The sequence below is a fragment of the Melozone crissalis genome, unplaced genomic scaffold (assembly GCF_028551555.1).
Source record: "Melozone crissalis strain CALT ecotype California unplaced genomic scaffold, PUWL_Pcris_2 ptg000007l_1, whole genome shotgun sequence".
In the NCBI taxonomy this organism is placed as follows: Eukaryota; Metazoa; Chordata; class Aves; order Passeriformes; family Passerellidae; genus Melozone; species Melozone crissalis.
In genome coordinates this window covers 127,835-150,018 of record NW_026535785.1, presented here as the reverse complement: position 1 = coordinate 150,018, position 22,184 = coordinate 127,835, and the positions used below count along the sequence as shown (strand labels likewise).

General features: G+C 46.4%; 2 protein-coding genes across 2 annotated transcripts; both read left to right on the top strand.

Annotated features, from left to right (window-relative positions):
- Positions 1–274: 274 nt before the first annotated feature.
- Positions 275–7,689, top strand: TAT (tyrosine aminotransferase). Its single transcript, XM_054269315.1, has 11 exons — positions 275–509; positions 689–793; positions 1,543–1,610; positions 1,985–2,143; positions 2,366–2,504; positions 3,013–3,065; positions 3,434–3,586; positions 4,485–4,613; positions 5,053–5,136; positions 6,711–6,809; positions 7,546–7,689. Exons 1-11 carry the CDS (start codon positions 275–277, stop codon positions 7,687–7,689), a joined length of 1,368 nt encoding a protein of 455 aa, XP_054125290.1.
- LOC128932675 (carbohydrate sulfotransferase 4-like) lies at positions 5,074–21,487 on the top strand. The gene is made up of 2 exons (XM_054269316.1): positions 5,074–5,136; positions 19,810–21,487. The coding sequence occupies exon 2, from the start codon at positions 19,823–19,825 to the stop codon at positions 20,999–21,001; it is 1,179 nt and encodes a 392-aa protein (XP_054125291.1). The 5' UTR covers positions 5,074–5,136; positions 19,810–19,822; the 3' UTR covers positions 21,002–21,487.
- Positions 21,488–22,184: the final 697 nt, after the last annotated feature.

Below are 22,184 nucleotides of genomic sequence, written 5' to 3'. Positions count from 1 at the left end.
TACCATGCAGGGGTGCAGCTAACACACAGAAGTGCCCTAATGCTTCCCACTGTATTGCTCTCTCACTTATGCATGGGGTTTCACTACATCGTGGCACTAAATAGGGCCCTACCTGCTGCTGCTGCTGCTTTGTCCATAGGCAGTAAGTAGTGTCTACAGCTTTTGGAAGTTTTACTTATGGGCTGCATCCCCAAATGCATCCCTAGACAAGATTCCTTGTTTGACATGTGTTAACTAAGCCCAGGAAATTCACTTTGCACTGACAGCTCTCAGGATGGACTCGTACCTGATCCAAGTGAATGGCCATGGAGATCATGCCCCTGTGCTAGATGTTCATCTCAAGAACACTGGGAACACCATATCACCAGGGAAGGTGAAAGGTCGGAAGCCAAGATGGGCTGTCAGGGCTTCTGAAATGTCAAAGAAGACTTTCAATCCCATCCGAGCTATTGTAGACAGCATGAAGGTGGAACCCAACCCAAAGAAAGCCATGATCTCCTTATCCTTAGGTGAGCATAGTCCTGTGGCTGAAGCCTCCAGGTATTTGGATCAACTGTGTGGCTGACAGATGACAGGGCTCTGAAGCACAAAGTTTGTGTGAACACCAAGGGATAGGTCAGACAACCACACAGCTCTGTGCCTGTCACAGATCAGTGAGAACTTTACTGTTTTTTCAATCTTTGAAAAGGAGACCCGACGGTCTTTGGAAACCTTCCCACAAATGATGAGGTCACACGGGCTGTGAAGGAGGTTTTGGACTCAGGACAGTACAATGGTTATGCTCCATCTGTTGGTAAGTTGACAAAGCCCATCCTGTGAGAGCTGGATGAAGTCATACGCCAGGTTCTACCCCACAGCAGGTATATGGAGCCCACAGACATCTTTCCATTAGCACCCTACAGTTGTTCTCACCAACAGTCACATGAACACACAGGTAAGTGTATGCCCCAGATACACCTGTGTGCTCTCTCCTGTGTGGGCTGTTTGAGGCCCAGAGATCCTGCAGAAGCTGTTTGCTGCCCCAGCCATTGGGGCAGACAGGATATCAAGAACCTAGAAGAGCTTGGGTACTGTGTGTCCCTGCCATGGGTCATAGCCAAGCTCCTTTCTGATCTGCCTTAACCAGGAGTTCTCTTGGGCTCCCTGACTTCACTGACACCATCTTTTGGCACACATGAAGTTAGTGCCAAAAGCATGCACAGAGCATAGATCTGGCATAGAGTGGCATCACTAAACAATGAAAGCCATGCCTTGGCTTCCTCTGGCTCAGAAAACTCTCTGGCTACCTTGCACTCTGCTCCTGTCAGTTCTGTCCCTGGGACATACTGGGGTCTGAGTTTGCCTCCCTGCCCAAGGTTTGTCCCTGCTCTTGGCCATCCTGGCCCAGCCTTGGGGCTGCATGGTGCTTGGCCTGAGGTAGGACAGTCTCTGCCACCAAATGGGCTTTCCCCACCTGGGCAGCAGCTGTGAGCCTTGTACTGGTAACAAGAAGGAAGGAATCTGTAAAAACCTCCTTTCCATGTCTGACTCGTCTTTCCTCAGGCTATCATTCCTGCCGGGAAGCTGTGGCTGCATACTACACCTGCCCGGAGGCACCGCTGAAGGCCCAGGTACTGGTGCCCAGCCAAGGCACTCCCACTGCAGTGCAGACAGGGTGCTGCTGCCTGCAGACCATGGGGGCCCTACCCCAGCTCTCCCCGCCTGCCAAGTTATGCGACTAAAGGCTAGTCAAATCACCTTGTCCCAAGGTGGCCTCCTGCTGCTCTCATCCCTTCCTGGAGCCCTTCACCTCCATCCTCCCCAGGAGGAGGTTTTTCTTTTCACCAGCTGAAGTTTCCCTGCTTTCAGTCAGGCCCTGGCACTGTCTTTTTTGGCTGAGAAGTTCTCCCTGGCAGAGCTGAGCCTGGATGTTATGTCACTCCTGTGTGTGCAGAGTGCTTCAGAGTGGTTGTGCTTCCCACTGACCTCTCTGTGCTCTTTGCAGGATGTCATCTTAACAAGTGGCTGCAGCCAGGCCATAGAGCTTGCCTTGGCAGTGCTGGCCAACCCAGGCCAGAACATTCTGGTGCCACGGCCTGGCTTCTCCCTCTACAAGACTCTGGCATTGTCTTTGGGGATAGAGGTCAAACTCTATAATCTCTTGGTAAGTAGTGGCAGGCCTGGAAGGGGCAACCCTGACATTTCTCATCTCAGAAACACCCTGGCTCTGCCTGGGAAGTGGCAGAGTAACCCTGGGTGCCCTGGCACACCTGACCTTGTGTGGCAAGGGAAGGTGGCATGAGTAATCTGGGTGCCCTGGCACACCTGACCTTGTGTGGCAAGTCAGTTCCTTAGCTTTTACTTCCCTTTCTCTTCACTTCACTAGCCAGAGAAGGCCTGGGAAATTGATTTGGAGCACTTGGAGTCTTTGGTGGATGAGAAAACAGCTTGCCTCATTGTGAACAACCCATCAAACCCCTGTGGCTCTGTGTTCAGCAAGAGCCACCTCCAGGAGATCCTGGCAGGTGAGCCTGCCTGTGTGTTTCTGGGGCCTGGGGCATGGTTGCAGTCTAGTGTCTGCCCCCATTGCTCGTGTCTCAATCACTGCAGCCCCATGGCCAAAGGCTTTGCTTCTGACTGACTCCACCTCAGGAATGAGAGCTTGCTCAGTGTGGAGGTGCTGTCTTATCACATGCAGACCATGTGTCTTCCTCAAGAGCTCTGTGTGACTTGGACTGCTCATTTTTCCCCTCTGGCTCTGCACTGGGAGTGTTCACAGGAGCCCTGTGCTTCCTTGTCCTGACAGGGAGGGCTGTGCTGCCAATCCCCACCAACTGGAGCACAACTAGGCTCAGTCAGGGCAGGGATCTCCAGTGGTCAGGCTCTCCAAATGAACAGTCTGTAGGAGGAAGATAGGGACCCTGTGACCTGAGACAGAGCTTCCCTCAGAGCTCTGCCAGGCTTTGCAGCAAAGGGCAAGTCTGTTCCCATGGAGGATGCAGGTGGCCAGGCTGAATGCCCTCTCTTCCACAGTGGCATCAAGACAGTGTGTGCCCATCCTGGCTGATGAGATCTACGGAGACATGGTGAGCATCCCCTGCAGTCCTTTCCACTCGCAATGCTGCCTGTCCCTTTTGATGTACTAATCCTTGGCCTTGGCAGCCAGGTCTCTAGAGGTGAGGGACAGCTCCACTTCCCTGGGCCTGAGTCCATGCCTGGAGCTCCCAGTCCTTTGGGGCACAGTCCTAGGGGAGCCTCTCCTGTCCAGCTCCCTTCCACTTCCCAAACAGCTTTCTTTTATGCCTGTTTGCTTACCATGCTCATACTTTGAAGCTGGAAGTTTTCACCATCGTTTTCCCATCCCTTCCCTGCATCCCTTCTTGCTAAGCCTCATGCTCACACCCATGCTCACAGTAGGAGGCAGGGACAGCCCTAACACAGTCTCTGGTCATAGGTATTCGCTGACTGCAAGTATGAACCCATTGCAAGTCTCAGCACCAACGTGCCAGTCTTGTCCTGCGGTGGCTTGGCAAAGCGATGGCTAGTCCCTGGCTGGCGGATGGGCTGGATCCTAATTCATGACAGGAGAGACATCTTTGGTAATGAGGTGAGAACCAGTGCGTTGCTGTCATGGCAACAGACTTGCAGAGTCTTCAGTATGTGGATCACCAGGTCTTTAACTGTTACAGGCAGGTACTTTTGCTCTCATGTAGGTGTCACCCAATCGTGTTTACCTGCTTTTCTGCCCCTCTTTCATGTCCCTTCCTTACTCCATCTGCTCCCAGACATGGTCTTCTACCCACATCTACACTGTAACTCACTCCGTGTCTCTCCTGCTCATTAATGTATGCCTTGTCCTTTTTCTGTGCTTCTAACTTCTCAGAGGGCTCCAGTGTGCACTGAAAGTATTGCATGGCTTATCAGGCATGTGCAGTCCATGTGTGCTCTCTATGTGCTCTTACATGGTTTCTCTTAGAAGTAAGAACAAAGCACCTTGCAGTGCTGCCAGTACTTTACCTGGCTATTTTTCAGCAGTGTTACAAGGACAACCATCTACTGCAGTGACCTTTCCACCTAGAAGGCTCTCTGCAGAGGAAGAGGGAGAAGAGAGGACCAAATGAGTGAGCAGAAAAGCTAATATTGATTGTCCTTACCTGGCTTTGAAAGTGTGGAATGTGGGCACAAACCAAAGGGAAATGCAAAGTTGTATTTGGAACAGCTCTGGCTTTACTTGTATTATCTATATTCCAGCCTGGTTTGAGTCAGATTGGGAAGCTCCAAAAGTTGTCTCTGTTGGCATTTCAATCTGCAATGGAGGAACAGAGAATGACACTGTAAATAGTCTGCTAAACCTGGCATACAGTCAAACAAATGTTCTTTAGTACTTTGTATGCTCACTGAAGAGAAGGGTGTGAACAGCTGTAGAAATACAGGAAGTGAGCCTTGGAGCTGTTCCTTTCCTTTAGGGAAGCATAATCTAAGCTGCAAAAACTATGTTTTGTCAGATCAGAGACGGCCTTGTGAGACTGAGTCAGAGGATCCTAGGACCCTGTACAATTGTCCAAGGAGCTCTGGAGCGTATCTTGCACCGAACACCACCTGAGTTCTATCACAACACCCTAAGCATCCTCAAGGTAAACAGGCTGTTATAGATCAAGAAGGGCTGGTCACAAATTGTTTGGAGGGAGTCCTTTTTCTTTAGTTCATCATTCTTCCTCCCCTCGTCCTCACTTGGAGGTGCAGTTTTGTCTGTGATTAGGATGACTCAACAGATGAAATTCCAGCAGGAGACATTGTAATGGGCAGAAGTAATGACTGTGGTAACGTTCAGGCAGCCTACCTCTGCAGCTGTAGCTGCCATCAGGGGATGGAGTTTGGCACTGACTTTCTGAGCTCAGCTCAGTAACACCTGCTGCACTCAAGGCCATGATCTCCCATACTGTTTGCATTTGTTGTCCCTTTATTTACAGTAGGCAAACCTGTTCATAGTCCCAGTCCAGAATTTGGCTTCCAATCATTGACCTGTTTTCTAGAATTTCTCCTGTTTTGAAATTTCTCCTTCTTGCTTTTCAGTCTAATGCTGACCTTTGTTATGCTGCCTTATCAGCTATCCCTGGCCTTCAGCCTGTCAGGCCTGCTGGAGCCATGTACCTGATGGTAAGTGAGGATTGCCAACACTCACACTAGGTCTGTTTGCCAGAGCTAGTCAATGTTTCAGATTGGTACTTGCTACCAGGTCTCCGTTTACTGTGCAGTTTCAAATTGCCCTGTGCCGTAAATGCATCCTTTGGTCACCTTAGAAGGCCAGGATATGCTGTTAACTGCTCACAGAGCAGAGGCTAGTGCACTTAACCCACTTGCTTCTGCACAGAACTCCATGATTTTTCAAGACAAGGCTGTTTCACCTGGATATGAAGCCTGCTGGCAATTGGAGGCCCCTATTATAAAACAAGGCAGAATATCATACCTCCTGTAGAAGATGGAGCCTTCTTCATACTAGCATGCCGGTCTTCTGCCTGTGGTGTTGCCTTTTCTTCTGCCTTTTCCTATGCCTGTTTGCTTTAAAGTTTATAATGTGCTAAAATTTCCTTTTTCATCTAATCAAGCTCAATTGAGAAATTTATGACACTTTGACACATTTGAATTTTTTTCCTTTTATTTTGTTCCATTTCATAATGTCTCCAGTTTTTCATTCACTCTTAAAATGTGGACTCTGAACTGGACAATACGGCAGTATATGTCTCACTCATTTCTATAGAAAAATCCTTATCACTTGACCCTGTTTCAAATTTTACTCAGAGCTACATAGGTCATTTTGCTTATGCTTTTTAGGTAGAGGCACAGCTCTAAGATTCTTTCCCATTTATTGTATTTCTGCAGTGGCTGGCCGTCTATTTCTAATTAAATCACGTGTTTATTTTTATTTTCTACTAGCTCTTTCAGAACTTATGTCTGCAAAGTATCTCTGAAATTACCAGTTTAAGAATATTTTCATGAGATTTTAAAAATCTTCTTTGGTTGTAAAGGTCAGTCTGGATGAGGCCCTGAACAAGCTGATCTAGTGGGTGGCAGCCATGCCCGTAGTGGAAGCATTGAACTAAATGAGCCTTAAGGTCCCTTCCAATCCAAACCATTCTGGGATTCTATAAACAAATGGCCAGAATAGCAGTGTCTTTATGTGAGAGATGGACAGCTGCCTTCTTTCCAAATACAAAAAAGAAATATTTATTGAAGATTTTACCATTTTCGTGTCATTTTACCAATTATATCATCCTACAAGGATTTATTTTACTCATAATATTCTAGACCTTGCTATATTTCTTTCTTTTTATTTTAAACCAAAGCATTAGTTTTTTTTCTTTCATGACAGGATTATTAATGCATATTGAGTTCTCTACCAAGCTTTGTCTCGATGTCTTATTTATTCCTTTTCACTTCTAATTGGTTACCATGTCTTTTCTATCAGGTGTTTTTTTATTGAAGCAGCATTTAACTGAAATTCCATCTTGAGGTAGTTAATGAAGGCTTTTTCAGAAGCCCAGGTTTTGGTTTTTTTTTATGTTTCTCTCAGGCAGCCCAAATCATAAGCAAAAATTGAGGGCAGACAGTTGCTCTTGACTGGGAAGTCACTGGGCCATATATGTAAACAAGGACGCTGTTTACATATATGTAAAACTAACTGTAGATAGTTTTGGTGCCCTTGATTGCCATGTTACATCCCTCTGCCGCAGGTTGAGATAGAGATGGAGCATTTTCCGGAGTTTGAAAATGATGTGGAGTTCACTGAGCGACTCATCTCGGAGCAGTCTGTGTTCTGCTTGCCAGCCACGGTGAGCCTAACACTGAGAGGCCCAAGGAGCTGCGACGTCAAAGCAGGGTGGGAGAAACTGTAGGGGTTTGCATCCCTGAGCTCTGAGGACAGGCTGGGAGTTGTGTATGCAAGTGTCCATAGTAATGTAATAGCGTGTAGGAGCTGGCTGTCAGCTCCCCGTGCTGTGTGTGGCAGTCTCTGGCTCACTAACAGCCCTCAGTCAGGCTGCCAGGATCTTCCCAACTCCAGACTTGCCCAGTATTTCTCAGCCTGGCAGAGCTGTATCCCTGAAATCCATATACCCCACACTTCCTTGCTGAAGGTGCTCCGTCAGAGGAGTGCTCCCACCTGTGTTCCTTTCCTCAGTCTGTTTCCAGTCCCTCACCCCTCCAGACACAGGGAAGGCTGAGAACATCTGTGCCTTGCATTCACTTCCAACATTGAATATGGACAGGGCCTTAAATATTCTCCAGCCCTCTCCTTTGCTGACTCCTTTCAGCCCATTCCCTGCACAGTCTGGTCTGCACAGTTCACACAAAGTCCTCTGGCCTGTCCCCCTCACAGCATCATGTCTACACTGATGGAGGTGGGAGATTTGCTTGGAACAGGAAAAATGGTCTAAGGCAGCAAGAATCAAGCCCTCCTCTTCTACACTGACTGTATTCATGTGCTGATGCAGCTCATGGTGCCAAGGCAGGGCTCTAAAACTGGCACTATCCCAGGTAATCTGCCAGCTCCATCTTTTCTCATTTCAGTGCTTTGAGTACCCAAACTTCTTCCGCGTAGTGACCACCGTGCCCGAGGAGATGATCTTGGAGGCCTGCAGTCGCATTCAGGAATTCTGTGAGATGCACTACCAGGGTGCTGAGGGGGCCCAGGATCTGGAGTGTGACAAGTAGCTACAGTCGGGCCCCTGCCTCTGTCAGGCTAGACCTTGTATGAGGCAGCAGCTGGGCAGGCAAGGCTGCTTCCAGCCAGCCCCACCTCTCCCTGCCTGTAAGCAGCCACCGTCCTGCTGCTTCACTTTTTGTGCTCCACAGACTCCTCAGCATTATGGAAAGAGGAAGACACTTCTCTCTCCTCCTCCACTACAGCTTGCACATCCTCTTGCTTCCAGTCCCCCATGTCTCTGTAGACTCAGCATCTGTGCCCTGTGTTGGTCTGTGCTACCTGTGAACCAGCTGCAAGCAGGGGCAAAAGGTTGTTCCTGGGTTGGGCCTGTGGCTCCTGTGTTGGCCACACTTCCCCTTGGGGACAGGAGAAGGCTGCTGTCCTGGAGGATAAGAGAAAAGTACCCACCTCTCACTTCCCTGTGTTACCTTAGGAGGCCAGAGCTCTTTATACTGAGCCCTTTGCATGATAAAGGGAGTAAGTTATTGTAACTTTTTTATTAATAAAAATTCTGACATGGCAGTCCTGCACTGTCCTACTGTTGCGCTAGGTTAGGCTTGGTCACTGTGTGGGTCACCTTTGCTCACCTCATGGTATTGCAGTGCACCAGACATGTGCCTGCGTGCCCAGGGCCATCCTGTGTGCCGGCGGGGATATGGTGAGAGTGATTCAGACCCCCAAAGAAACCCACCAACCCTGAGAGCAGGATGGGCCCTGAAAGCTTGACCCCAACTGGAGCCAGCCCCTCCTGCCGTGATGATGTTGGCAGCTTGCTGTGGCAGCCTGTCCACTCCCCAAAATACAGTCATGTCTGCACCTTCTCCTTGGCCCTCACAGCCTCCCCCAGTGTGGAGCCCAGCAGGGCAGTGAGTGCTGTGCTTGCTGCTGCAGAGAGGCAGCTGTCCCCAGGCCTGGAGGCAGCCATGCCTAAATACTCGAGGCTTGGCATGCCTTTCCTGCTGTACTGGTGAATCATGGGGTGGCACCCCATGGCTCATACTATGTGTGGTGTTTGTGACATGCCAGTGATACCAGGGTTACTGATTGCTGAATACGTCAGCTCCATAAAGTAATAAGGAACTGGTGGCCTGCGGTTGTCTGTTTATTCAGTGGAAATGGGAGGAGATGATAATGCCCATTGCAACACATGTTCTGGTCAGATGTGCAGGTGAGATGTTCCATTTCTGGAACTATCGAAGGGGCAACTTGTGGAGTACCTTACATTGCCACCTGCAGCTCTGTTCATGTGTCCTCCCACAGGGGTGGGATCCATAGGTCAACCCTGCCTCCCCAATGACAGGAGCCAGCTCTACATTACACCTGGCCAGTCCTGCCAGGTTCCATAATGGTCTCTTTGTCTCCTCTTACCTTGACCAGTACAAAGTCTAGGTACCAGTACTCCATTAGAGGGAAGGGCTAAATGAGAAAGATAGCAGTGTATGGAAAAGTCTTTGACATGTCAACTGAGTGTCCATGCTACATCTTTTCCTTTCACAGAAAGTGATCCCAGAACAAAAAGAGAGGGAAGCTGGGGATATGAGTGAATGGTACACAGCTTCAGAGATTTCATGCCATTAGACCTTCAAATAGAGCTGAATAGCCAGAACTGCTCAAGAAAAGACATTGACAAGTAACAAGCAGGGTGGTGTATGAAGGGTGTGTTGGACCAGGAGACCTTTACAGCATGATGTTGCTGCATTGTTATGCCATCTTGAACCTACTACAGCTTTCACTTACCATCTGCTTCCTTCAACTCTTCTCCACATACCTTAGGTTCTGTGGCTTTAATCCCCATATTAAACAGATCCTGGTTTTAGAGAAAGCTGATCCTTTGAGATCACTCTTCCTTCAGGAACCCCTTTTCTTTCAGAAAAAAAGAGAAGTCTGTTAATATGCAAATATTCTGCAATAATTAACACAATCCTGTTTCTTTTTGACCCTGCCACATTTGAATGAAAAGGCTGAGAGAGCCAGAGACATAGGCATATATATATCTCATAAATCTCGGGATTTCTTAAACCCACATCCTCCATGGTCATCTTTTGTAAACATATCCTTTTGACCACACCTAGGTTTTCCCTGAGGCAATAGCAAACTAGCATTAAACCACAAATGTGCTAGTATCATTTTTCAGGTATTATACTCACAGATGCTTTGCGTCACAGTGTGGACATAGGTTAGAGCACCCTGCCAGCCATACAAACTAGCCTAAGCTGGAGTTTGAAGGTACTCTGTGCCAAAGGAAACCCCTGCAACATTGAGACCAAGGAAGAAGTCAAGACAAATCTGAAACTGCTCTTCAGAGATGCTCAGACAAGATCTGCAGAGCTTCAGCAGAGCTGCCCCAGTGGCCTTATAACTGATTTTGGGAAAATAAAGGAAGATTGGCAAGGAGGATTGTAAATACACTCAAATGTCTTGCAGGTGAAGTGTAGAAAACCACATATACTAATTGTTGTTTAGTCTTGTATGTTTGGTAAGTGGTACATCTGTCTTTATATAACATAGGCCTGTGCTAGACTTAGAACCACCCTATTGAACATGCTTGACATTCCTGCTTTGCTGTGGTAAAGATCAAATCTCAATGGTAAACTGTGCCTGTAATAATCCCTGATATACATGTGAAAACAGCAGGTTTGGTGATCCTTGAGCATGGACTAGACTCCACAGTGCTGGCATCCCTGTTTGTGTGCCTCTGCCTGGGTCCTGCTTTGAGGATTCCCTGGTTGGTGAGGTAATGGAAATAAATTTACTGTGCATTTCATCTGTGTTTTTGTGGTTGTTACTGCATGCTGTCCGTGCCGGCTCACACACCCATCCACAGCCATCCTCCCTGTCTTAGCTGGGGAGCAGCAGTGCTATACCCTGGCACAGGCCTGCATTGTGTGTCTGGCCTTTTCTGTGCTGTGTGGGCTGGCCATGTTTAGGATTAGGGTGATTTACTTCAGATATGGGGACCCAGGCAAGGAGGCAGCCTCATGTCTAGGGCTCTCTTTGGGAAATGAAGGAACTTCTCATCTTTAAGTGTACTAGTCCTCATCTTCCAAAGGGCCTGGCAGTAGGTTCAACCCTGACAGGGAAACTGGCACTGCAGGCAAGCTGAGATAAATTGCACCTGCCAGCAACGAGATCATCAGTTCCCCCAGGTGTTTAGGGAATCAGTGTAGCCTGGCTCCTGGCACTGGCCTCACCAACTCCCTCTTCAGTAGCCCTGACTGCATTCAGCTGGTCTGCAGACCAAAGGGGAGGTCCCTGAGGGTCTTCCTGCCTTGGGGCCATGGCCTTTGGCTACAAGAGCCTGTCTACACTAGCCTGTTCTCTACCATCGTGTAGCCATGCTGTACACCAGCAGTGGGAAGATGTGGTTTTTCTCTAATTTGGACCAAGGAAGCAGTCCGGGGGATGATCATGGAGGCCCTGGTGAGTCAGAGCCCGGCCCTTCCGGGAGCTCAGGTGTAAGGCCTGGGCAGTGTGTGGCAGTGGAATCCCAAGGGGAGGTGTCTGTGAAAAACTTTGTATGTGAGGCCTAGCACATAACCTTGTTCTCCTGGGGCATGCTGCTTTGTCCCGGGCCAAAGGAGCTGACCTGCTCTGGTGGCATTACCCACCAGAGGTACATACAGGTTTCCACAAGCATGAGAAGTGGCCAGGAGGAGACCGTGGATGTGAGAGGAGGTGGTAGCAGTGGGCTGGGAGACAGTACTTGCTCGAGGTGAATGGGAGGGATTTTGTAAACCAGACTGTGAGAGTGTAGAGGAGCTCTGCAGGAGAAGGAAGGCCTAGCATGGTCAAAGTCATACCACTGACAGGACAGCTACACAAGACATCCTCAGCAGGGTTCCAGTAGCTAGAAGGCACCTACCAAGCCAGCTGAGCTTAAAAACCAGTCAGAACAAGACTGAGGTTTTGTGTTGTACACTAGCCTTCAGCCTCAGTCCCCAGCACTGGGGAGAGCCTCCTGAAGGGCAGAAGCACTGGAATCTTCCTCATGGTTTGGCTGTCTGGCATGGGCTCTTACAGTGCTGGGAGCCCAGATCAATACCAGCCCTTTGCTTTGTCATACATTGTCTTTGTTTTCCTTATTTGTCTTGGGTCAGTGTTCCCTGAAGCTTTGCCAAAGCAAAGAGGTGTTGTCAATAGGTCTGAATGAGTTATTTCCTGGATACCTGACAGAAATAGTTGGTGCTAGCACAGGGTCTTCTGCACTCCAGCGCATTGCATGGGCTATTCATGCTTCAGGTCTGTTTGCTGCTGTTGTTTCTCTCCACTCTAAACTAGCTGTTCTGCTCCCCCTTCAGTTCCTGTGCTGATTTCCAGTTTTAGACTGCCTATGTACATAAAGAAAGCAGAAACTGACCAGTGAAATTAATTCAAAAGTTGAATATATCTATTTTTTTCTTACTATTTTTCGCATTTCTGTAATGTGTTGGTAAAGTATTATGTGACCTCCTTCTTTCTCTCGTGTTTTCTCATTTTCCTGTTCCCCCACCACTTGATATTAGAGTGCTGTATTACAATGAAGGCAAGAAATGATACTGCAACTGTGCAAGGGCGAGACAGTGAGATCAGTCACTATCCTTGCTCTTGCCTGACACAACTTTGGGTTCTTGTGTGCCAATTCAGACAAGTCTATTTATCTCACAATGCCTCTAAATAAAAATATAACTTTAAAACTTACTTCAAACACAAGAAAAAAGCCACAGGCGCATCAGCCTGTCCTTGCTGCCATATAGAACACCATATCAATAATTTGTTTCATTTTTCCTTGTTCTGGAAGGCATATGGGCCAATATCTGCTCTAGCTCAGAAAGAACTTGCTCTGACTGGAATTTAGCATAGGCATTGCACCTCTGCTCCTATGCATTCTCAAGCTTCTCTGACTGCTGCAATCTTTCCGTCCTCTATGAATGATGACTTCTAAAACAACCAGGGTGACTGTATACAGCATCCCTACCAAAAAAGACTCTTTTCTGAAAGCAGAATTCCATTCTGTTGCCTTCATCCCATTGAAAGTAATGAGCAATTGACATAGAGACTTTTTTTTTTTTAGATTACTGTCAAGTGTGTTTACTGCAAGGAGCAGTAAACAAACTGCTTTTGAACTGTGCATTTCAAAACACAGTATAGCAGTACTCAAATCCACTGATCAGCCCAGGAGACCATGCATGACGCTTGTGTGAACAGTGACATTGCAGCTTTGTGTCATACTCAGTGACATTGCAGAGCCATAAATTTTCATTTTCCTCTACAGTTTCAGAAGTGTAAGCTAGAAAACAACTGAAATTCCCCTGCTTTGAAAGGGAAACATTCACCAATGCATAATCACAGCATTGACTCTTACAGCAGCTCCCCAGCGTCATACCTTTGACATGCAGAAAATATGAACTATCCCATCACACACCTGAAAGTGATAGAGATTTTGGCAGCATGATTACCATGAGCTGCTTTATATATCAGCCTGATATGAGTTGTGCTCTTCAGGGCATATAACAGCATAGGTTAATTGTGTAGGTTGAAGCTTAAAAATAGGGAGAAATTACTCCTGTGTCTTGATTTTAAAAATTGTGATTATACCAAATACAGTTTTTATTGTATGTCCATGGCAGAGGAAAGTAGTTCCCACAACATGCAGCTAAATCTACCCATATTGCCAGGAAATCCTGTAGCTGCCAAAAGTATCTAAAGTTCAAAACAAGACTGGAAAAGTGAATAGAAAAATATCTGGGTGATATAAAATGCAAAGACAAACTTGATCTGAACTGATTTTAGACAGCTTCTGTCTACTGACAGACATCACTCTCCATTCTTGTCACAGCCAAGAGAAAGAAACAGGATCTTCCAGGGCAGCACTCACTAGCTTATTTTTAACATCTGCATTCAGAGAGGTGAATAGTGTACTCCAGATCCCTAGCTTCGGGGAGGAAATGTTCTTCTTGCTCTGTCCCCTAGGCATCTCCTCTAGATGATGGCAGAAGACAGAGCATGGGGTTAGTCAAACCTTAGAGCTGATCAGGTTTCACTGCCATAGGTATGCCTGGTTCTCTTATCAGCTGTCAAAAACATGCTGTCAGGTAGGGAGGCATGTCCAGTGTAAGCACTGTGGAGTTAAACTCTAGTCTACACCATCTGCGTTACTTCTCAGCCTACTTCTGTTGCTTCTGCACTGGGTCAGGTGTGATCTGTTTATGCATGCTTGGGAACACAGTACATGTTGCTTACTTCTTCAGGGTGTAAGAAATACAAAGTGTGATTGCATGGGCAGTTCACAGAGATCACTAGTCTCTGAGTCCACAGGGTGAGGGTAGAAAATAGAAATGTGTCATTCCCTGGACATACTGCAACAGGCCTTTGTTTTTCCTGTGCTGAGGAGCCCAGAGCTGGATGCATTATTCCAGGTGGAATCTTGCCAGAACAGAATAGAGGGGAAGAATCTCCTCCTTCATCCTGCAGCCCATGCTGTTGGTGACACACAGCCCAGAACATGACTGGTTTCTGGGCTGTTAGCACACATAGCTGGCTCATGTGAAGCTTCTTGTCCACCAACACCTCCAAAGTCCTTCTTCTTAGAGCTGATATCAATCCATTTTCCACATGGCCTATATTTGTGCTTGGGGTTACTCCAACCCTGTATGCTTCTGCTTTGCATCATAAAGCTTTTGAGTCAGACATATGGGGAGCATGTTGTTTGTTTTCAGGAGCCAGAGGTTTCGTCCTTCAAGTGTCACAATGTGCAGGTCTCAGGAAATACACTGTGCCAGACTAGTTTGTCCTCCCAAATCTCAAATCCAAGGAAGAGCATATTCTCCTCCTCTGTGCAACTGCTCATACTACAGAGGATGCCCTGTGGAAAGCCCAGACTAAAAACTGGGACATGGCATATATACAGGTAGAAAAATCTGTTCAACTCTTTGACAAGATGACTGCACAGTAGTATTCAGTGCTGTCATAAAGCCTACATATTGATACCAAGGGATCAGCATTTCTTGGGCAAACTACATACGACTGGAACAGAAGTTTTGATCCATCTTTTTTCATGCAACTGTTAGACAGGGAGAAATAATCCTTCAGGAAGAGCCACTCAAGTGGTGTTTCTAACACCTAATGACGTACAGGTAAATCCTGTGTGTCAGTGCTGAGCATGGGAACACATAGCAGAAGTCCAGATTGCACCGAACATTGCATGGTCCTCCACAGGGCCCTACCTGGACCACTGCCAACTTCTCACCTTGTTTCCCAGCCCAGGGTTACCAGGGCTTGACCGTCTGTGTTTGCAATGCAACAAGTGAAAGGGAACATGACCTGCCCCATTCAGATTGTTCCTCCTGCTGGAAGCACCAGCCTTGCCCAGATTTTTTCTTTTGCTGTCTCCTATACCCCACTTGCCTTAAGAGCAGCAGTGAGGTCATTGGGAACACAGAGGACACCATTAAGAGGTCTAGATGTCTCCAGACTGTGTGACAGAATCTATGAGATCTGGAATAGGAATGACCCAAAGCAACTGTCCCTGTGTGTAAGTATTTGTCTTGAGCCCAGTGCTGCCCTGTTTCACTACCTTACCTGGCACAGTCCCATTGCAACTCCAGCACCCTTGTGAATCATTAACAGGCCAAGTCCAGCTGCTCCTTTCACAGCTTCTCCTTTCACACAGTTTTCTTTCTTAGCCCCCAAATGTTTAATTCAAGCAAGGTACAGACAGAGAAGAGTAAAAAGGATTTTATGTGAATCTGCATCTGCTGACATGACAAGCAGCCAGAGCAATAGTAGGAAAGTATGCCCTGTGTCTGCACTCATGGTGGGCAAGCTGATCCTCTTTGCAATTTGTTTGTCCTTTGCTCTGCCATGCTACAGACATCCCTGTTCCTGCTCTTACAGGCAGCAGTCTTTTTTGGGGCTTGTAATAGGAGTTTAAAGTATCTCTCGGTCTCCTTCATGAACTTTCTGGCCCTGTTCCTTTACTAGCAGTGCCTGGTCATTCACACCCCTGCAAGAAACTGCCATTTCCATACCTTTTGCTTAGTGCAGGGTGGAGTTTTCTAGTTTAAGGCTGGTCAAAGTAGGCGGGCAGTGTGGAGCAGTCAGTCTTAGAGATGGGATGTACACAAAGAGGACAGGGAGGGGCAGGCACAGTTGTAGGTAGGAGCTAAGTACACGTGTATGTGAGACCCCAGGATGAAGACAGAGCGCCTGTGCATGAATGCACTGTTGTTTGTGTGACTGCCCGGAGGCGTGTGTACCACAGCAGCGAACGTGTGTGAGGGCAACTTTGCTTGAATCAGATCTGGTGGTGCTTCAGAAGGACTTGTTAAGGTGAGATTTTCAACCATTTCTTGGTATCTAGTGTAGATGCTCTTGATGCCAGCAAATTATGACAATTTTCTGCAGACAGAAGCTATGGGTCTGGCTTAGAGGGTAGTTCCTGCTTCTCCAGACAGTCTTCTCAGTGCCCTCGCTCAGCTTCTCCCACTAGCGACAGTCATGCCAGCTGCTCACCCCTGAATGGGCAGACGACTTCTAATTCTGCAGAAACGGACCAGGCCAAATTGAAGCAGCATTTGAAAAAACTGTGAGCAACCATCAGTGCCATCAAAGACCAGTGACAGGAGCTTCTCTGGTGCCAATCCTCTTTGCTAGACTGGGGCCGCTACAGCAGTGGGGAACCTGTACAGGTCTGGAGAGCTCCCTCAGACTGGCAGAGCATTCAACATTGGTTTGCACAGCACAAGGTGGTTTTGGGCCGTAACTGCCTCACACCTGCCAGAGAAATGCACATGTTCAATAAATTCCCTGTAATCCGGGGATATGGTGCCTAATGCTGAGGGCTTTTCATGGGTACATTTCCCTTGGGCTGCTTGCTGCTTTCTTTAACACTTACTCTTTGCTAGGATCAAGCTTTTCCAAAGTCTCTATGTGTTTCTAGAAAAGCCTAAGTCTCTGCTTTTCTCTGCTTTTTTTTTTTTTTTTTTTTTTGAAACAAGCTGCTCAGGCAGTATTTTAATACCTTTGCCGTGGGAGACACTAACATGTTGACACTGGAATGTTGTACTTTTCGATAGTTTCTATATTGCATCCTTTGTGCCCTGAGATTCTTCCACTTCTTTCTGCTCTCAGCCAAATCTTGGCTCTTCTCTGTTAGCACACACACTGCTAACAGTGTGCTTTTCTTGTTCTGCAGCTGAGATTGTCTCAATTATTCTGGCTGATCTTTACTTGCCAGCTCTGTGAGAACTTCATATTTTCACTTTTGCAATATGAAATTAATTCTATCACTGGTGACTGTGGATGTTTGCTGTAGAGAAAATGTAGTTAAGCTTAAGACCTTGGTTTAGAAATATCCCAGCTCCCGTGATTGAGAAATGCAGTGGTGAAAACTAAGGTTATATAATTAGTATTTCTCTCATATTAGGGAATATATGATAGGTAGTATAGTATGATGCTGCTCTTCCTCTTCATCAGGCACACAATTCATTTCAGTCCTTCTACTCCCTGTGGAACAGATTTGTGATGGCAACAATTATCGCTACTTCTTATATGAGTGAAGAAGTTGTTGAAACTGTGGTCTCACATGAGGTCATCTGCTGCTATCTATCAAAAGCAGTCACTTTGTGAAATATCTAAAACATCCAGCTATCCCACCCTGGGATAAAAGTATACTCTTGTTTCCTGAAAAAAACCTGATTTCATTCTCATACTCGGGCAATTCACATGTAGGTTTCCAAAGAAACAACTATTTCTGTGGTTTTAAATCTGCCTGGGTGTCTACCTTCATGCCATTGTTCATGTCTGCTCAACAGAATTTTTCTCAATTAATAGCTTCCGGCTATATTCCAGGAACTTTGTCAGGAGTTAGAATAACAATATTAATGGTGCCAGATGGAAGCGATACCATCGAAGTTCATTTGGAAGCCAGGACTTTTGGTAAACACTGCTTGTATTCATTTGGAAGGAAGAAACTGATATATCACTTATTTTCACAACAGTCTTTGTTTGCAGCTCTTCCCAGGGTTGGTCCAAATAGCAACCTGATTCAGCTCCTTGTCAGACCTGAACACTACAGGCCATTTGTGTAACCAAAAAAAATCAGAGGGCTTCTTGTCCAGGAGACAGGAATGATGTGGTCCCTCTCTAAATGCACAGCCCCATCCTTGCCAGGCATTACTAAAGTAAAATTCATACTGTGGTAGCATGTGTTGGCAACAACCAGAATTATCCTTTAGGCTGGGTATTTTCCTTACTCCAAGAAATTATAATTGCTGCCTTATAAACCCTAAGCTCAACACAAATTCACAGCAGGTTACTAAGATAAAAAAGCCAATTTATGCATGTATGTTGGAGGCACAGATTAGTACTGCTCCTCATTGGTTAGCAGCAGTGACTGTATGTGAAAATCTAAAACATCAGTACTAGAGGAACTGAAATCATGGGAGGAGGCACCCCTGTGCAAATTAGTCTGAAAGATTTGCTGCAGAGGAAAATTGAGGCAGGGCATAAGGAGGAGGCTAGGGAAACTTTGGGAACATTCGAAATTACTGTGGACCCAGATGGTATGGCAAGCATGTAGTAGGGAGGCAATGTCTGCATTGCAGCTGGGTTGTTTTACACCTCTGCTGCTTGAGTAGGGGGGCTGGTGCTTGGCATGGGAATAGCTGCTTGGGTCTCATGCAATATGGACCGCATAAAAGGAGCGTACGAAGCTGTAAGGGCCTGGGCTCGGATGCTGCTCTGTATGGGATTAACATCTGGCCCTAAAAGCCCTGCTCTCTCTGTCCTGTGCTGCTGTGCATCCCCCAGAAGGACTGACCATGACTAGGAAACAGAAAAGTTTTTTCAGTTTTAGTTCACCTTAGAAAATACAAAGCAGTTGCACTAGCAAGAGAGGTCTGTCTCCACTGTGGCACAGCTAAAATGACAAAGCTGGCAGATGGTGCTGGGGAGCACTCCATCCTGCCCGGGCTTCAGTGCTGCACAAGGAGCCTGGCCCCAGGGGCAGCCCGTGCTGCAGGATACCCAACCTGTATTTGAGGCACTGCTGGGTGACAGAAGGAGAGCACACAAGACAGGAGTAATAGGCAAAGTCCTTTAATGTATTTTTAAAAAATTAATTATTTCTGCCTCAGATCCCATCTTCAGCGGTGTATTTCCTCCAGATTACTGTGCCAGCTGGTATTCAGGCTATGAATTCTTTCTGTGGTATTTTCATGCCATGTCCCCAATGGCATGGAAATTTTTAGACACTTTCCAATAATTCAGTTCATCCTCCACAGGCAGAAGAGAGGTTTAGTGTATGAAACAAGGACCCAGCTTTGGGCAGACCTTTGAGTTCAACTAGCACATTCTTTTGTATGTCTCCTCAAAAAAGACCAATAGGATGAGTGGGCTTGGAGGGAGGGACAGCAAGTGACAGTCTCTAAAAAGGAGGCTAAGAAGAGGGTTATTGGGGCAGGTAAGCAGTTAAACCTGCCTACACAAAGATGGGTCTTTCTAGCAAAATTGCCTACAAAGCTCTGTCTGGAGGAGATACTGTTCTTGGATTTATTACAGTGCCAAGCTTCTTCCTTTGGTAACAATTCATGTGTGGTGACAACAAATGTTTCCTGAAATTTCAAAAGGAGTATAATGAAAACAAAAGGAAACCTACGTTGTATGTTTACAGTATTTTGGCATAAAAAAAATTGTAAATATTAGTCAGAGTAAGGTGTTTAAAAGTAAAATGTGGAACTGTTGAATTCTGAACACCTCAGAAAAAGAGAAAGGTTTGCATTTTTCCTCCATAAAAATTGGCAGGATCATTTGCAGGGATTATGCACATGAAGTACACATTTGTCTGTACTGACTTCAGTGCACTCAACTAGCTGTTAAACTTCAATAAAAGTACAGACAAGCTTTTCGCTGTCTTCTAAGACTATATTAGAGTGGCTTCCTGACAGACAGTGGTTTTGCTGCAGAAAACCTTCAGCCCTGCAGTACTTATGTCCTTTGCAAAGACACCTTGTGTGGTGGTTGTCACAGTGTCACTAGTAGAGTGGCAGCTTTCAAAATCTTGTGCCTGCAGAGGGATGCACAGGAGCGTGATGCACCACATCTTGCCTTTTTCATCATCTTGTGATGCTGAACTTCCTCTGTCTCTGCAGGTCCCTTGCAATCATGGTGAAGTCTAGAAGAGTGCAGGTGCTCCTGATTCTGGTAGTTCTGTCCTTCATTCTTATCCACTTCCTACCCTGCAGCAACAATGCCCATATGGAAGAAAAACCTTCTCCTGTCCACATCCTCATTCTCTCCTCCTGGCGGTCAGGATCCTCCTTCACTGGACAACTTTTCAGCCAGCACCCCAATGTCTTCTACCTGATGGAGCCTGCATGGCATGTGTGGGTTAGGATGTCCCAGAACAGTGCCAGTGTCTTACACATGGCAGTGCGGGACTTAGTCAGGTCGGTCTTTCTGTGTGACATGTCTGTGTTTGATGCTTACATGTCTAGCCAGAAGAAAAAGTCTGATTTATTTCAGTGGGAGACAAGCCGAGCCTTGTGCTCCCCACCTGCCTGTGACTCATTCAGTCGCAGTGACATAATCACTGCAGGCAATTGCAAAACCATCTGTGGCAAGTACCCATTCAGCAAGGTGGAGGAAGCTTGTAAAACCTATAGCCACGTTGCCATCAAGGAAGTTAGGTTCTTTGACCTGAAAGTTCTCTATCCCCTTCTCACCGATCCATCCCTGAACCTCAAAATCATTCACTTGGTACGTGATCCTCGGGCTGTGTTCAGGTCCAGAGAGAATACAGCAGAAGAACTGAAACGCGACAGTAACATTGTGGCCGGGTCTCAGGAGGCAAAGGGAGAAATGGGGCCCTACAACACAATGCAGGTAATCTGCAAAAGCCACGTTGAGATATACAAGGCAGGAAGTCAGGCTGCTCCAAGCTTCCTGAAAGACCGGTACCTGCTGGTTCGCTATGAAGACATTGTCAGAGACCCCCTAGCAAGGGCTGCTGAGATGTACAGGTTTGCAGAACTCCATTTCACACCAGAGCTTCAGAAGTGGGTCCACAACATCACCCATGGAAAAGGTGATGGAGTACAGGCCTTTGATATTGGGTCAAGAGATGCACTGAGAGTATCCCAGGCCTGGAGAAAAACTCTTCCCTTCCAGAAAATAGAAAAAGTGCAAAATGCGTGCAAAGATGCAATGGATTTGCTGGGCTACCGGCTTGTTCAGTCTGAAGAAGAGCAGAAAAATATGTCTCTGGATCTTTTGTTTGCTCAGAACTCCTCTGAGGATCAAATTTTGAAGGCAGAAAAGCTGGTCTCTGCATCTACTTTCTGAAGGCTGCAGAGTGCTGAACTATTCACTAGAGCCAAGGAGGACAGAGGTGCAGGCACAGAGGTGTAGGAGCATGCGTGGAGGCAAGAACAACTGGTACAAGAACCCTGACTACATTCAGGAGAGCTCTCAGCAGCACAGGGTCACTCTCCAAGACCCCTGGAGATACAGCCACAATGGAGGCTAAAGTAATGCAAGTTTGTTTTCCAAATTAATTATGTTTAGGTTGGAGCACACAGAATGCCAAAGGAATAGGACCAAATGGCAGAAGCTCAAACTCCCCACAGACCACAGCTGAAGACTAGAGAAACCACATGGAGCAATTGCACTGCCAAGGGGGAGGAAAAATAAAAGGAAGCTGAATAAAGAAAACATTGCTTGACATGCTGCCATGCAGGATATGTAGTGCCAGAAAAGATGCAAGGATGACCGGATATTTGATTTCTGGAAAGACATTGAGCTTTGGTTTGATTTTGTGTTGGGTTTTTTGTTTTGTGAGTTTTAGTTGTTTTTGTGGGGGGTTTTTTTTGGTTTGGGTTTTTTTTTTTTTTTGGTTTTTTTTTTTTATGGTTGCATTTTCAAGTCCAGTTTTCCTTTTGCTCCATTTATGTGCCTGAGTATCCAGCCTTGGTGGCAAAGGTGGGGAAATGTTTGTGTTCACTTACTGTATTATGGGAAAATGGAATAAACCAGCTAATGCTGAAAACAAAAACTCCTGGGTTTTCATGTGGGAAACCATTTCTGTGATTATATGAATCCATTTATTTTTTTAGTTGAAATAATTCTGTCTTCTAGCTTTCAAACCCAAGAACAGTTGTTTTCCTGGGAATTCCCACAGTCCACATGGGTGGCAGAAGAATTCATGCTAAGGTTGGGATCCTAAAGACAAGGTAAAGACATGGATTTCATTAGCATAAATACCAAAACTGAGAAGACAGGTTAATGGGAGTAGATTGAAGAAACTAAGAGAAGATCAGGAAGTTCTCCTATTGAAATATTTGGTGAGAGTATTTCTAGTCTTGGAGCACAAAAAAATAAATTTAACGGACTATGCCATTCTCCCACCTCCAATGGGAATATATAGTTCAAACCTGAACAACAGAATGGTTTTCACCTGTTTTAAGTGTTCCAGAAGAGAAGGAGAAAAACTTGCTACCAGATTTGGGGAGGAGTGAAATGCCTACAG

Bases quoted from the DNA above. Each gene is read 5' to 3' on its own strand.
- TAT (XM_054269315.1), top strand. From the start codon at position 275: ATGGACTCGTACCTGATCCAAGTGAATGGCCATGGAGATCATGCCCCT. The intron at 3,587-4,484 runs GTGAGAACCAGT...ATGTTTTGTCAG, and splicing joins GAGACATCTTTGGTAATGAG to ATCAGAGACGGCCTTGTGAG. The intron at 5,137-6,710 runs GTAAGTGAGGAT...CCTCTGCCGCAG, and splicing joins CTGGAGCCATGTACCTGATG to GTTGAGATAGAGATGGAGCA.
- LOC128932675 (XM_054269316.1), top strand. From the start codon at position 19,823: ATGGTGAAGTCTAGAAGAGTGCAGGTGCTCCTGATTCTGGTAGTTCTG.